The 13,700-nt window shown below is 43.5% G+C and overlaps 1 protein-coding gene across 2 annotated transcripts in view; it reads right to left on the minus strand.

Annotated features, from left to right (window-relative positions):
• Positions 1–3,583: 3,583 nt before the first annotated feature.
• The window catches only part of dpf1 (double PHD fingers 1), a gene marked incomplete at both ends in the record, with an annotated part of 40,122 nt that continues 30,005 nt past the window's right edge, over positions 3,584–13,700 (minus strand). The window contains 4 exons of one of the 2 annotated variants that reach the window (XM_080844428.1): positions 3,584–3,654; positions 4,076–4,157; positions 4,664–4,776; positions 5,344–5,463. In XM_080844428.1, coding sequence (XP_080700554.1) covers positions 3,584–3,654; positions 4,076–4,157; positions 4,664–4,776; positions 5,344–5,463 — 386 coding nt within the window. Of the gene's footprint in view, positions 3,655–4,075; positions 4,158–4,663; positions 4,777–5,343; positions 5,500–13,700 lie in introns of both variants that reach the window. The other variant, XM_080844429.1, reaches the window with a different exon arrangement.

Raw genomic sequence — 13,700 nt, forward strand, 5'->3', positions numbered from 1 at the left:
TTCATGCGAGGGATGTTTGGTTTGCATTCAATTTTTTCACTGCTGCCATTTGCTACTAACGAGTGTGAAGGGAGATAACATGGCAAACGTCACAACAGCTTGAGATCAGGATTTAAGACTTTTATTTCTTCAAAATGTCGGCAGAATTCAACAGGAAATTAAAAAAATAAGAAGCAGTTGTCTCCTTGTGTTGTATGATGGCATCAGCGGTGACAGTTAAACATCTGTAGTCTTTTGTTTTTCTGAGTGTTCTCAAGTAAAAAAAAGAAAAGAAAGACATTGACGAAAAGAAGGACCAATCAGTCAAAAATGACAACCCAACCCCCAACCACCACCACCTCCTCTTACTCACAGATATTCACAATTAATTTGTCCTGTTCATCGACAGACGGTGTATAAGAAGAGAGAAAACTGCTCCCACACTCACAAGATTTATTATTATTCTCTTCATTTAGAAAAAAGAAACCAAAGAAACGAGTGCAAGCACAGTTCACAGCACAATGAGAAAGAAGAGGAGACCCTGCCTCTGTCCAAACATCGGTCACACCCCTAAAGACCCCTGCTGCCCTTCCACCCCCCCCACCCCCTAATCCACCTATAACCCTCACCTCCACCCAAAAGAGCTGGAGCGTGGCTGGGCAAAGGAGTGGGGATCAGTGCAGTCAGACGTGAGAGGGTGTAGTCCGTCCTGGGTGGGGAGGGTCCGTGGTTGGCCCCAGCCCACTGACATCAGGTAGGTGCGTAGACACCCAGTCATTTCTCATAGCAAAGCCTTCCTGGGCCCCAAAAGCAGCCAAAGAACAGAATTTACACATAAGATAAACACTGTTTCCGTACACATTGATCCTTTGGCTCACGGCCTCACCTTTAGAGACTGCATAACCCTTAGATATTAATACAATCAGACCAGCCTCACCAATTCTAATTAAAAAGCAAAGAAGCTCAGCCCTGACAAGAGAAGAGAGGGTCCACACAACATTACGGACGTCGCACCCTGATTGTGGAATCGGTGCAGTACATTGTTTACATTAGTTATCAGTTGGACCAGGTCCTGTCTCCTGGTTTCCTCCTGAAGAGACTGCAGGTTTGATATGCAGCTTTCGTAATACAATCAGGAAGACACAACACACGGGGCCAGAACATTCCACATGATGTCTTTGTGCAGCCTTGGGTGACAAACAGAAAGTGTTTGTGTGTGTGGAATTGTGTGTGTATGAGTGTGTGTGTGTGTGTGTGTGTGTGTCTGATTTGTAGAATAAAAAAAAAAACATATTTTGTTTAAAATGTTCAAAAAACAGAAAAGAAAATTATCAAAATGTGAAATCAAAGCATATTTCTTCTTGGTTTAAGGTGAGCTAAGTGATTATGATAGAAATCTAATGACAAACTGTAGGCATACGTTTGACAGATAACCAAATCTATTGATATTCCAATAAGCACCCCATAATCATATTGGTCATACACTGACATTATCAAAGGCTACAGTTTAACACTTTCCTTGCTTTCCTTTAAACCTCAGTGAAGCTTTAATCTCCTTTGTTGAATCAAAGTCTGCAGAAATGACTTTGTTTCCACATTTTGATGCATGATGAAGCACACTACAAACAGCCATTTGCGATGAAACGACAAAAAGTTAACAATATATTTACAGTGCGGTGCTTTTTAACAGAGTGCTTTGGGAAGAACTGTTACTGAAGTGGGCGTGGGAAGGGTGAATGTGTCATCTCAGGTAGGCCAGGAATGGAGGGGACCTTGGGTTATGAACAGAAGCGTCTCAGTGCCGGACCACAATCACACGTGCTAGGCATCTCAAGTATGAGCCATTTCATTTTTTTTACCAGGACTTCCATTCTTAAAGCTCGCTGTAATTTCAAGTCCTCCAAAAAAATTAAATTTAAAAATCCCATACAGCTAAGGAACAAAATTGCTTAAAAAGTGCTCCAGATATGTTGTTGGAACATGTCATTTTAATCAGCACATTTCAAAAGAAAAAATTCTCAATCTCAAGAAAAAGATTTCTACAATTCCTGCCCTTGAATCCACGCTTCTGACACCAACATCCTCTTTACTTCTTTAGCCTCTGCCAACCAGTCTTAGATGGGCGCCCATTTCACATCTCCACATAAGGTTTAAGAGCACTGTACACACACACACACATCCATATACCCACACGCACGCACGCACGCACACACACAGACACAGAAACAACTTCTCCCGAGAAGGACACAAACATTATTGCGAATTAAGTGTGCTTCTTAATCATTTTTATCTGTATACTTCTTTTAAAAAAGACAAAATATAACATGCAAACAACATTAACAAATGGTTAAAAAAGATGAACCAATGTCTTTGCCCTGTTTTATTTTTTAAACTGAGCCAGATTTTACTCATAAATATACAGACACTCAAAACACGCACGGATGGAGAGCAAATTTCTGTTGGCTTCTTTAAAGAAAAGTTGTTAAGTACATTAAGTTATGGCATAGGTGTCCCATTCTAATTTTCATTGTTGTTGCTGGAATTTCCACCAAGCGATAAGCATGCACCTCTACCCCCCGCAGAGGTTGAACTGTGAAGCCTGATGACGTATGGCCAAAGGTACAGTTTCTGTGTCAGTGACCAAACACTGACCGCCACTCTGCGAGTACAAGTATGTGTCCTGCAACAAACATGGTTCTCTGCCTGTGTCAAAACTCAGGCAATATGTACAGATCATAACTATGTTCAAGTTCCTCCATCAAAATCACAAAGCTCCCATATTGTCTCAAAGATTGTGAGTGAGGCTGAATGGTAGGGTTAGTCTGTCACAAGAACCTGCTAGCTCATGGACTCCACTGCGATGAAGGGAGCGTTGTCAGATGGCTTCCTTACTTGTCCGCGTATTTTGCTGATGTTACCACATGTTGTGGCTGTAAGATGGCTGCTGGCTTTTTTTCTTTTCATCTCAGGGCTTTTCAAACTCCAATTCCTGACGCAGTCCCCCTCCAAATGAGAAGACGCCCCAAGTAGTCCTGAAGTAGTCCCTAAATGACCCATAACCTCCACCCCCCCCCCCCCCCCCCCTCCTCCTCACTAAACCCTCAATTAAGGGAACCCACGATAAACAGTTTCAATGAAGGAATGCTTAAGTAGTCTTTTTTACTCTCTGAAAGCTCGCAGTTTCCAGACCTGCCTTGTTCTGGAGAGCAAACCCACCGTCGGGGCCAGACAGTGGCCAGGAGAGAGTGGTGGGCCTCTGGGTAGAGAGGGTGAAGAGGAGACAGAAGGGGAACATAGAAAGGGCTGAGAAGGCAAACCGCTCAGGGCACCAAAGAATACCGGTGAAGACCCGGGGGCAAAGCCCAGACAGAGATGCATTCTTTCAGGCGTGGAAAAAAGGGTTCTCACCCATCAGTTTGAGGGTTGTGACAAGGCTTGCTTTTTCTTGAAGTGTGGGTTCATGATGTGTGGGTGGAAAATTGTTTTGGGAGCTCAAGGTAGAGGAGAGGTGGAGATATCTCTTTGGATATGCCATCGTATTTTTCCATGGCAACAGAATGGTGGGCCGATGTCATGAGTGGAGAGAAAGGAGGATGCGTGTGGCTTAGGTCAGAGTGATGTAAGCAGACGCCTTCTCTTTCAGCTGTCGCAGACACAAATGGCAGCTCCAGCTCCCTGGAAGATCAAGAACCAAGACAGATGACGGATTAGGTGGTGGGGACTACTCTCTCTCATGCTTCATTCAACATGTATTTTATGCATTTAAACAGCTTTTAATGTGTCACATTGTGCATTAAGTATTTCATTTTGTATTTTCTATTCAAAGATAAATATGCGTATTCGCACACTATACTCTACTTACATTTTCCTAAATAATGATGGCCCAAAACCATAGGTTTAGTGACCTACAATGATTGATAATGACAAAGAATATGCACACATGCCAAAGAACTGTGCAATGTGCTCCAAATTCCACAGAGCTAACACCTGCACACTAGCATATTTATCAGAATAGTGAGGCCTTTCAACCGTGATGTTTTAATCAGGTATATGGAGACCCAAAGCCCGGTATCGTTCCCAGCATTGCAGCACTTACCCTCGGGTGGTTCAGACATTGGGGGGCTCAGACAGTACATATGGTAGCCTCTGTCACAATCATCACAGAACAGAAGCTGATCCTAGGAGAAAAGGGAAACGCACGCACACACGCGTGTACGCACGCAAACACACACACGCATGCACACACAAACAGACAGAGAGAGAGAACACACAAGCACAACCCAGTTAGTTACATGCTATAGTTAGCAGTTCATGATAAGCTATACTACTTGTGGTTGTTCGGGCGCCTGTAAGCTGTGATAAATAAACTGAACACCATGTCAACTCAGTGACTAGTGTTGTCAACTTTGCAGATCTTTGCCTGTGGCTGTGTTTGTTCGGAAAGCCGCCTCAACTGTGACGTTCCCAGTGTGCTAAATGAGTCTTAGTAGGAGCGAATGTGTAAACGCACAGTGTAGTGGCACTGATGCAATCAGACAAGTTCAAGTGTGTCTGTGTGTCTGTGTGTGTCTGTGTTTTTGTGTGTGCAGAACTCACATAATGCCTGAGTGTGTGTGTGTGTGTGTGTGTGTGTGTGTGTGTGTGTGTGTGTGTGATTGTAAGTGCGTGTGTGCCAGGTGCTCACATCATTCTCGGAGGTGCCACATAGACTGCAGGACTTGCACTCGATACACTGCCAGCGGTAGGTCCGCACCGCCGCCGTCATGTTGACCGTAAACTGCAGGCAGGAGGGGTGGCCTGTGGGGAGGGACAACTGTCTCACATTCATCACTGTCCAAGTGCCCCCCTTTACCCAACTCTACACACACACACACACACACACAGGCGTGCGTGCACACACACACACACACACACACAGAAACATCTGCAGCATCACGCTCACACAGTGGTGACTGCACGACTCACCCGTGTAGCTCAGCACATAAACTTAGAGGCCCACAGAAACAACCAGTCCATAATTTATGAGCAATACGTCTAAAATACAGGTGTCTTATTTGTGGTCTAAAGTGGTCTCATTTTTATAACCCACTGCTATAGTTATTGTACAAATTCCTCAGTTTTTACCCTGTTGTATTCTTGCTTCAGTCACTCAGATTTGTTAAATTCTAAAGCAACCAGCCAGCTAGTAAAATGACAACGAAATGGAATTAACAACCTATGTGTCTGCTTAGCAACTGCCACCCTCAGCAGAATGTAAAGTTTAACGCTTGTGGGTTAAACGGTAGCGATGGTACATTAAAAAGCAAGCAATTTATCAAAAGTATATCACAGCTGCGTGTGTGAGACGGCGCTGTATGTTGTTACCTGATCTCCCACAGTCTGCACAGGAGATGAGGTCTTCGGGGCAGCCTGTCTTCTTAGAGCCCCCGAGGCAGAAGTCACAGTAGCCGTTAGGAATGACCGAACCGTCAGCAGCTTTCTTGGCTGAAAGAGCAACCGAAGCAGAGATTAGTTCAGTGACTATTAATATAACATATGCGCTTAGGCCTAGCTCTCCTGTCTCCTCATACACAAATACTATGCTGTCCCCATTCATTACAACTGCATAATGAGCAGCGCAGTAATGGGACAGTAGCTCTCTGGAGGATCAGAATCATTATTGGCTGAAGAACACACACAGGCACACACACATAAACACACACAAGGACACAGACACAGGCACACACACACACACACACTCATATATAAGGACACAGGCACACACAGGCACACACACACACAAACACACACAAGGACACAGACACAGACACAGAGAGAGAGAGAAAGAGAGAGACACAGAGAGAAAAGAGGAAGCCAAGTCTGCAAGTGGATTTAATGAAGGAAAAAAAACACCAAAGTTGGAATTCTACAACAGGGAAGGTAAGCCCGCAGAGAGATGAGGAACAGAGAGATAGTGAGAGAGAGAGAGAGAAAGAGAGAGAGAGAGAGAGAAAAAGGAGAGAAACACAAAGGTAAACTAAAATCAGTCTAGAGATGCCTGCGCTCTCCCTGTGGTGAGGGGGCTTGTGGGTTTTCCCTCCATCTGTCTACTGTTGTTGTTGTTTTTTTTCATGGAGAGGCGGGCAGGCCCCGACGTGGAGCCTGGGACTTTCCAGCTCACGCTCTGCCAGCGAAGCACTGCCGAGGGTGGGGGGACGGGAGGGGAGCGCTCCACTGGGAGGCCCTGGGGTCTGGTAAATGTTTTCACAGGAGCAGAGGGAGGGCCGTGACAGACCTGCCACGTGCGAGCAGGCAGACAGGAGGCCACAGCAGGAGGCCATTTTGTAATGTCATTAACACAGGAGGAAAAGTGGAAAAGGTGATTTTCCTGCTCTATGCTCTGGCTTCTCTCCCCCTCTCTGTCTCTCTCTTTCTTTCTCTCTCTCTCTCTCTCTCTCTCTCGCTTTGTCTCTCATTCCCTCTCAATCTTTCATCTCTTTCATCTCTCACAGACTGTAACCATTTCTCACTGCATAGCTACCTTTCTACTTTTCTTTCTCTTCCACTATCACTCTCTCTCTCTCTCTAAATAGCTGTGTGCACACTCTCTCTCTCACTCTCCCTTTCTCTCTCTCTCTCTCTCTCACTCTCCCTTTCTCTCTCTCTCTCTCTCGCTCTCTCTCTCTCTCTTTAAATAGCTGTGTGCACACTGCGAGTAGTGCATTTCCATGATTGAGTGTCTTGAGGAACACAGACAAGAAGTGGGAAAGGTACATGAAAACACAAAGCCCACCCCACCCCACCCCAGAACATCCCACCCCAGCACATCTGTGCAGTGAACACACCCACGGAAGCCCCAGCAAACTGCAACCCACACACACACACACACTTGCATGAAAGAGGGCAGCACACAATAAGCGAGACGAAGGCACGGAGCGCACACTAGATGTATTGTCATGAAGTATATGGTGTCTTATCACTTGATGATATTATATCAGACACACCCAGACAAGCATCCTTGCACAAGCACACACACGCACAAACACAAACACACACACACACACACACACATCCAGACAAACATCCTTGCACACACACACACACACACTCAGGCATACACACACACACACACACACACACACACACTCAGGCATACACACACACACACACACGCGCGCGCGCACACACACACGCGCACGCACACACGCACACACACACACTCACGCACACACAGACACACACACACAGACAGACAGACACACACACTCACACACACACACCCACACACACACACTCAGGCAGGCTGCGAGCCGTATGCTGGAGTGGAGTCAGTAATCAGGCCTGTCTGTAGGGTGATTTGGGAGCCGGGGCCTCTCCAGTGAGGTCATTAATCCAGAACCCTCCGTGGAGAGAGTGTCTACAGGAGGGGGAGGGGCAGCCCATGCTCAGGGGAGGGGGAGGGGGGGGGTGGTGCGGTGTGGGGTGAGAGAGAGATGAGGTGGGGTGGGGTGGGGTGGGGTGATGGGGTTGTGCACACAGAATAGAGCAGGACTTTTTATATATATTTCATGGTGCTGCTCCCCTCAATAATCTCCTGAGGAATAAAGAAAAAAAAAGAGAGGAAAAAAAAAGAAATGAAATTAAAAATCCCTCAGATGGGAGGGGAAAAAAGAACAGAAGGGAGCAGCCATGCAGTGGAGACAAGGCATGGAGACTCGGCTATATATAAATATACAGGACGTGCTGTATAATTAATGCTGGAGGAACCAGTGCAAAATAGTGCAGTGTCCAACAAAAGAAAGCTCTAAAGGTCTCATAGCTGAAGGGGACCTAAAACAAAGGCCTGCTACCCTGACTGGTCCCGTTTTTAATTGATCTCCGTACGTTTTATCTCCAATGCAGCAACCATGTTCTTGTTAAGTTATAAAACATAGCTGATATATTGGGTAGAAATCAGAACTCTGAACTCATTAAATAAATATGCTTTATTTATGTGCTGCTAGAAGCAAAATGGGTCATGCTGCATACGGTGTTGTGGAAAGAGAGGCGCTGTCCATGGTCCTGATGGCTCTGTATGCAGTTTGGGCTTTGTGCCGCACATGCAAACAGAACAGAGGAACAGCAGTGCTCCACCTGCAACACGAGGCCAGCTCCTGTGCCATTAAATCACAGTTATAATATGAGCAACAGTCCAGTCCAGTGTGTCACACAACAATGCAGCTTCCTTCAGTCTATTACAGGCTGCAGAAAAACAAGGAGTCACGCTGCCTATTAAAAGAGTTTCATGCTGCTGATAGATCAAGACGTTTGGTGGTGGACACATTGCTGGACGAGAGTGACATTGTCTGCCTCCAAGAAACCTGGATGGCCAAGCAAGATCTAGACAAATTGAACACCCTAAACAAGAACTTTCATGGTGCTGGAGAGTCCACTACCGATCTCAGCATGAGAATGGTTTGTGGGAGGATAGCTGGTGGCGTAGCTATACTTTGGAACAAAAAATATGACCCAATGGTGAAGGTGGTGCGTCTTAATGTTGACTGGGCTATTGGGTTGGAGTTTAATTATAATGAAAAGAGATTTACTATTTTAAATGTGTACACACCATATGAATCCTATGACCATGAGGATGAATTTCTGAACAGGTTGGCTTTTATTCAGTCCTTCATAGAGGACAACAGCTCATCTTGTGTCTATGTCATGGGTGATTTTAATGCTGACATGTCAGATAAATCTTTATTCGCAAAACATCTGCAGCAGTTCTGTACTGAAACTAACTTAATTATATCAAGTAAAGTTTTTTTGCCTGATACAAGTTTTACCTATGTAAGTGAAGCTTGGCACACAACTTCCTGGCTAGACCATATTGTGACAACAGCCGATGCTCATGACTCACTGGAAAGTATAGAGATATGTTATGGACTGGCCACCACTGATCACATACCAGTTGCTATGCTGCTAAATGTTGAGAGTGTACCCCTGCTGGCCAACAATGGTAATGCTGCTCCCTCAAGAAAACTGGACTGGTCAAAATTGACCAAAGAGGATATGCACAGATATTCTTTATTAACTGATAGCTTACTCAGTGATGTTGAATTGCCTAGGGATGCCCTTATGTGCACGGATATGAGCTGCAAGGATACACATCATACTGAAAAGCTCTGTGCCATGTATGATGATATTGTCAAATGTCTTTATACTTCCAGTGAACCTTTTATTAATTACAAGAGGAAGGTCCCTAACATACGACCTGGCTGGAATGAGTTTGTGTCTGAGCAACATGCTGCTGCTAGAGAGGCCTTTAGACTCTGGTCAGAGGCAGGCAGACCCAGACAGGGAGTGTTGCTTGAAAACAAAAAACTCACAAATGCTAGTTTTAAATATGCACTTCGTTTTGTTAAGAAAAATGAAAACACAATGAGAGCAGACTCGCTGGCCAGAAAGATGCAGAATAACAATCTTACTGACTTCTGGAAGGAGATCAAGATCATAAATAATAACAGAACTCCCCTCCCTTCTGATATCGAGGGGATTAGTTGTCCAGAGAAGATTGCTGATCTATGGCGAGAGCATTACAGTAAACTATTTAATTGTGTTAAAAGTAACACCGTTAGAATTGATAATGAATGTAAAGGTCTCTCAGCAGACATGATAGTTAGATCAGTAGATATCTATGATTCCATCCACATGCTTGACAACAACAAGGCTTGTGGTATGGATTGCATTTCTGCAGAGCATCTAAAAAATGCCAGTTATAGACTCAGTCCATTACTAGCCATGTGTCTTACTGGAATTATGGTTCATGGTGTTCTACCAAACTCTATTATGTCAGTGCTGTTAGTGCCTGTTCTTAAGGATAAGTCTGGTAAACTGAACAGCAAAGACAACTATCGACCCATTGCATTAGCCAGTATCTTGTCTAAAGTATTTGAGAGAATTCTATTAATGAAATTGGAAATGTATGTTCTGACTGCTGACAATCAGTTTGGTTTTAAAAGGAAACATGGTACTGATCTCTGTATCTATGCTCTGAAGGAGATTGTCTCTAGGTACAAAAGTCTAAATTCATCTGTATTTTTATGCTTTATTGATGCTTCCAAAGCTTTCGATAGAATTTGTCATGAAAAACTGTTTATGAAGCTGCTAGCGAGAGGTGTCCCTAAACCTCTTGTGAGGATTTTGGTGTTCTGGTATGCCAATCAAACTTTTCATGTTAAATGGGACAATGTTGTATCAGCTCCTTTCTATGTTGGCAACGGAGTTCGACAAGGAGGAATTTTATCTCCCTTTTTGTTTAATGTTTATATGGACGATTTATCAAGCCAGCTGAATAAGACAAATACAGGCTGTCTTATAGGGGAATCTATTGTCAATCATCTGATGTACGCAGATGATTTGGTCTTACTCAGCCCATACAGTGCTGGGCTGCAACAGATGCTTAGGGTGTGCTCTCAGTATGGCATAGACCATGATATTAAATATAATGCAAAGAAAAGCCACATAATGATAGTCAGAAGTAATCAGGATAGGAAATTAACCTTCCCTACCTTTTATCTATCTGGCAGTCCCCTTGGTGCCCGTCAGGAAATAAGATATCTGGGCCATGTCATTTCTGATGATTGGACTGATGACAACGATATATATCGACAGCGCTGCAAAATATATTCTCAGGCCAATATGTTATTAAGAAAGTTTTCTATGTGCTCAGATTCGGTTAAATGTTCCCTGTTTAGAACCTACATAACACCAATGTACACTGCTCATTTGTGGTCTAATTACAGGAAAAGGAGTATACAGAAACTGAAAGTAGCTTACAATGATGCTTTTAGATTGCTGCTTCATGTGCCTAGGTGGCATAGTGCTAGTCAGTTGTTTGTTTCTAAGCACGTACCAACTTGTGAGGCGCTCTTGAGAAAACTGATGTATGGTTTCATGTGTCGACTGGACAAGTCTGAGAACTGCATAGTAGAGGCTCTGGTCAACCCTCTAAAGAGCTGTTATCGCTTTACCTCAAACTTAAGACGACATTGGCACAAATGTCTTCATACTTTTTAATGCACTGTATTATGTGTGTTGTATCTTTTTGTTTTTCTTTACTTCTATTTTTATTTATTTATTATAATTGTATGTCTGTTACTTTATATGGAACTTGGTGTCTGCAATAAAGAATAATAAATAACACACAGTAGGTTCTTTAAACTCCGTTTGGTTTAACTGTCTGGTTTGCGGAGGGAACAATAAAATGGATAAAATGTATGCACACCAAAACAAAACGTAAATAAGATTGCAGGCTCTGAGGCACGCACAACAATACACAGCAATACACGCAACAAACGAAGGGTATTGCATAAAGCTATTTTGATTACTAGTGCACATTAATTTGGTATTTTCATAAGTGTCTTCGATGGAGGACCGACGCCTCATAAGGTTCAGCGTTTCATAGAAATTGTTTTGGGAAGGCATTCTGCCACTCCTCTTTGAAATGTAACCGCCATCTTGGTTTTCAATGTCTGTCAGGCACATCTAATCTAATTTCAACACAGTTTGAGAACATAACACTAAATTGGCCGATCATTCAACACAAAGTCAGACAGTTAAGTCATTTACAGCATAGTACTCACTTGGACTTAGACCACTGATCAACGTGTCATTCTCCCATTAACCGTCGCTCAGTACAGTGGCAATGAAGATAGGCCTAAAGTGAGAAGGAGCACAATTTCTCTGTCTACAAATGGGGTGATTTCGTAAAATATCTGTTTTGTTTTCACTGTTGTATGAAATATGCTTTGTTGATAACGTGGGCTACTGAAACTAGTGCTAATATATGTTGACATTTCACAGCACCTCTGTCCAAGTTCAGAAATGTCGCTTGAATCAGTACCAACCACATGAAGCTGTTTTACCGTAAAATAAAAAAAAATCTGTACAAGAAGTCATTGTAGATTTAGAAAGCAACCTGTTTAATACAGGGATAAGCCACGGTGGGCTGTACATTTCATTCCCTGTCATTCACTTTTCACCATCACACAGCTCCTGTCTCTATCTTTTTGCTAAGTGGTCACCTGGTTTGCATTGAACTTCGAAGTGCAAAAAGGGAATTTATTAAGGTAGACACCGAAACAACTCACCTGAGAGTTTCCCAATATGATTTAAATCTTTGCCTAGTTTATTTGTAACTTGGGATTACTCCCTTTCCTCTGGATATGGAATACTACCTGTTTTACAAGGATGTCTTTGCTGTGTCCTTGGATTAAATTACGGGGACTAACTCAATTTAAAGAATTGTCATTGTGGGATCAATACTTTTCTCTTTTTCTTCTTTTGGAGTGTGGCTGGGGCTGTTCTGTCCCTGTTACACATAAGCAGTAACAGGACTTTCCCCCTCATGAATTTAGGATACCCATCCCATACATACCCAACATAATATGTTAAATAATGTGAAGACCACGGCAATGATTACACTTTGGTGGTTTGAACTGTGCTGTGCTTTTATCAATTCAACATATTTAATAATTTCACAATGACAATTCAAAATCTTAAATATTCATAACATGCGCTAATGTCTGTTGGACTTGAACCAAAAAATTGATAAGTGGTCACGGCACGTGTTAGCGTTCCTGTTGATACGATTAGCTAAAAATACACGAATTGAACCGCACACTTACAAGTTAATATGCCATTGCCCTCAAACGCTTCCTACTACTCCAGTGTCGTATGAGAACATACATGCAAATAACAAAGACTCCTCCCTTTGATGTTACACCATTTGCGGACTATCATTACGTCACACGCGTAACGCACAGCTCTTTGCCCTTTCAAATTAAGGCCCAATATGTGGACGGGTAACAGGGGGTCCGAGGAATAAACAGGATTACATCAAATGAGGGGAATGAGTTTTACGACGCACATGGGAGAGCGAAAGCCCCTTCATTATGGAGGGGAATAAGCTGGGATTCTTCAAAGGCCACGGCCAGCCCCGCGTTTAATGTCTAATCCACACCGGAGTCCGGCTGCTTTCACTCAGAGACAGCCTGGTGGAAATCTGTTCTTTTGTCCTTTCTTCGTCTTTTATTTCATCTCACACTTGCAGGCTAGAGACTCGAGACTCCCAGCGGAGTAAAACACACACATAGGCACAAGCACACACACACACGCGCACACACACACACACACACACAGACAGACACACTCCACACACACACACACACACACACACACACACACACACGCACACACACACGTACACACACACGCACACACACACACACACACACACACACACACACACAGACACACTCCACACATAGACACACTCCACAAATTCAAATGCGTACACCTGCACATACTAAGCTGTACATTGTATTTAAAATGTATGACACAGACTCTATGACACAGAAACATGAAATGCATATAAACCACCATCTAATCGTAAAACATCAAAAAACACGTTGCAACTAAATATTTACATGATGCAGTAAAAGTAAAAAGGACATGTATGTTTAGCTTGTATGACTGTGTGTGTTTGTGGGCATGTACAGTGTGTGTGAATGTGTGTGTGTAGGGGGTTCAGTAAGTGACGAAGGAAAGTCTGTATGTGTATGTGGGGGTTGGTGTCTTTACTTCTCAGTGAGAGGGAAATTGGCCCTCTGGCCTGCTAGACATAAATAGGAAAAGCCATCAATGATTAAAGACGTACGGCACTGGAGCCAACAGCACACACACTTCCTCCGACTCTCAGGAGA

Source organism: Sprattus sprattus (genome assembly GCF_963457725.1).
Source record: "Sprattus sprattus genome assembly, chromosome: 9".
NCBI classification, from domain to species: Eukaryota; Metazoa; Chordata; class Actinopteri; order Clupeiformes; family Clupeidae; genus Sprattus; species Sprattus sprattus.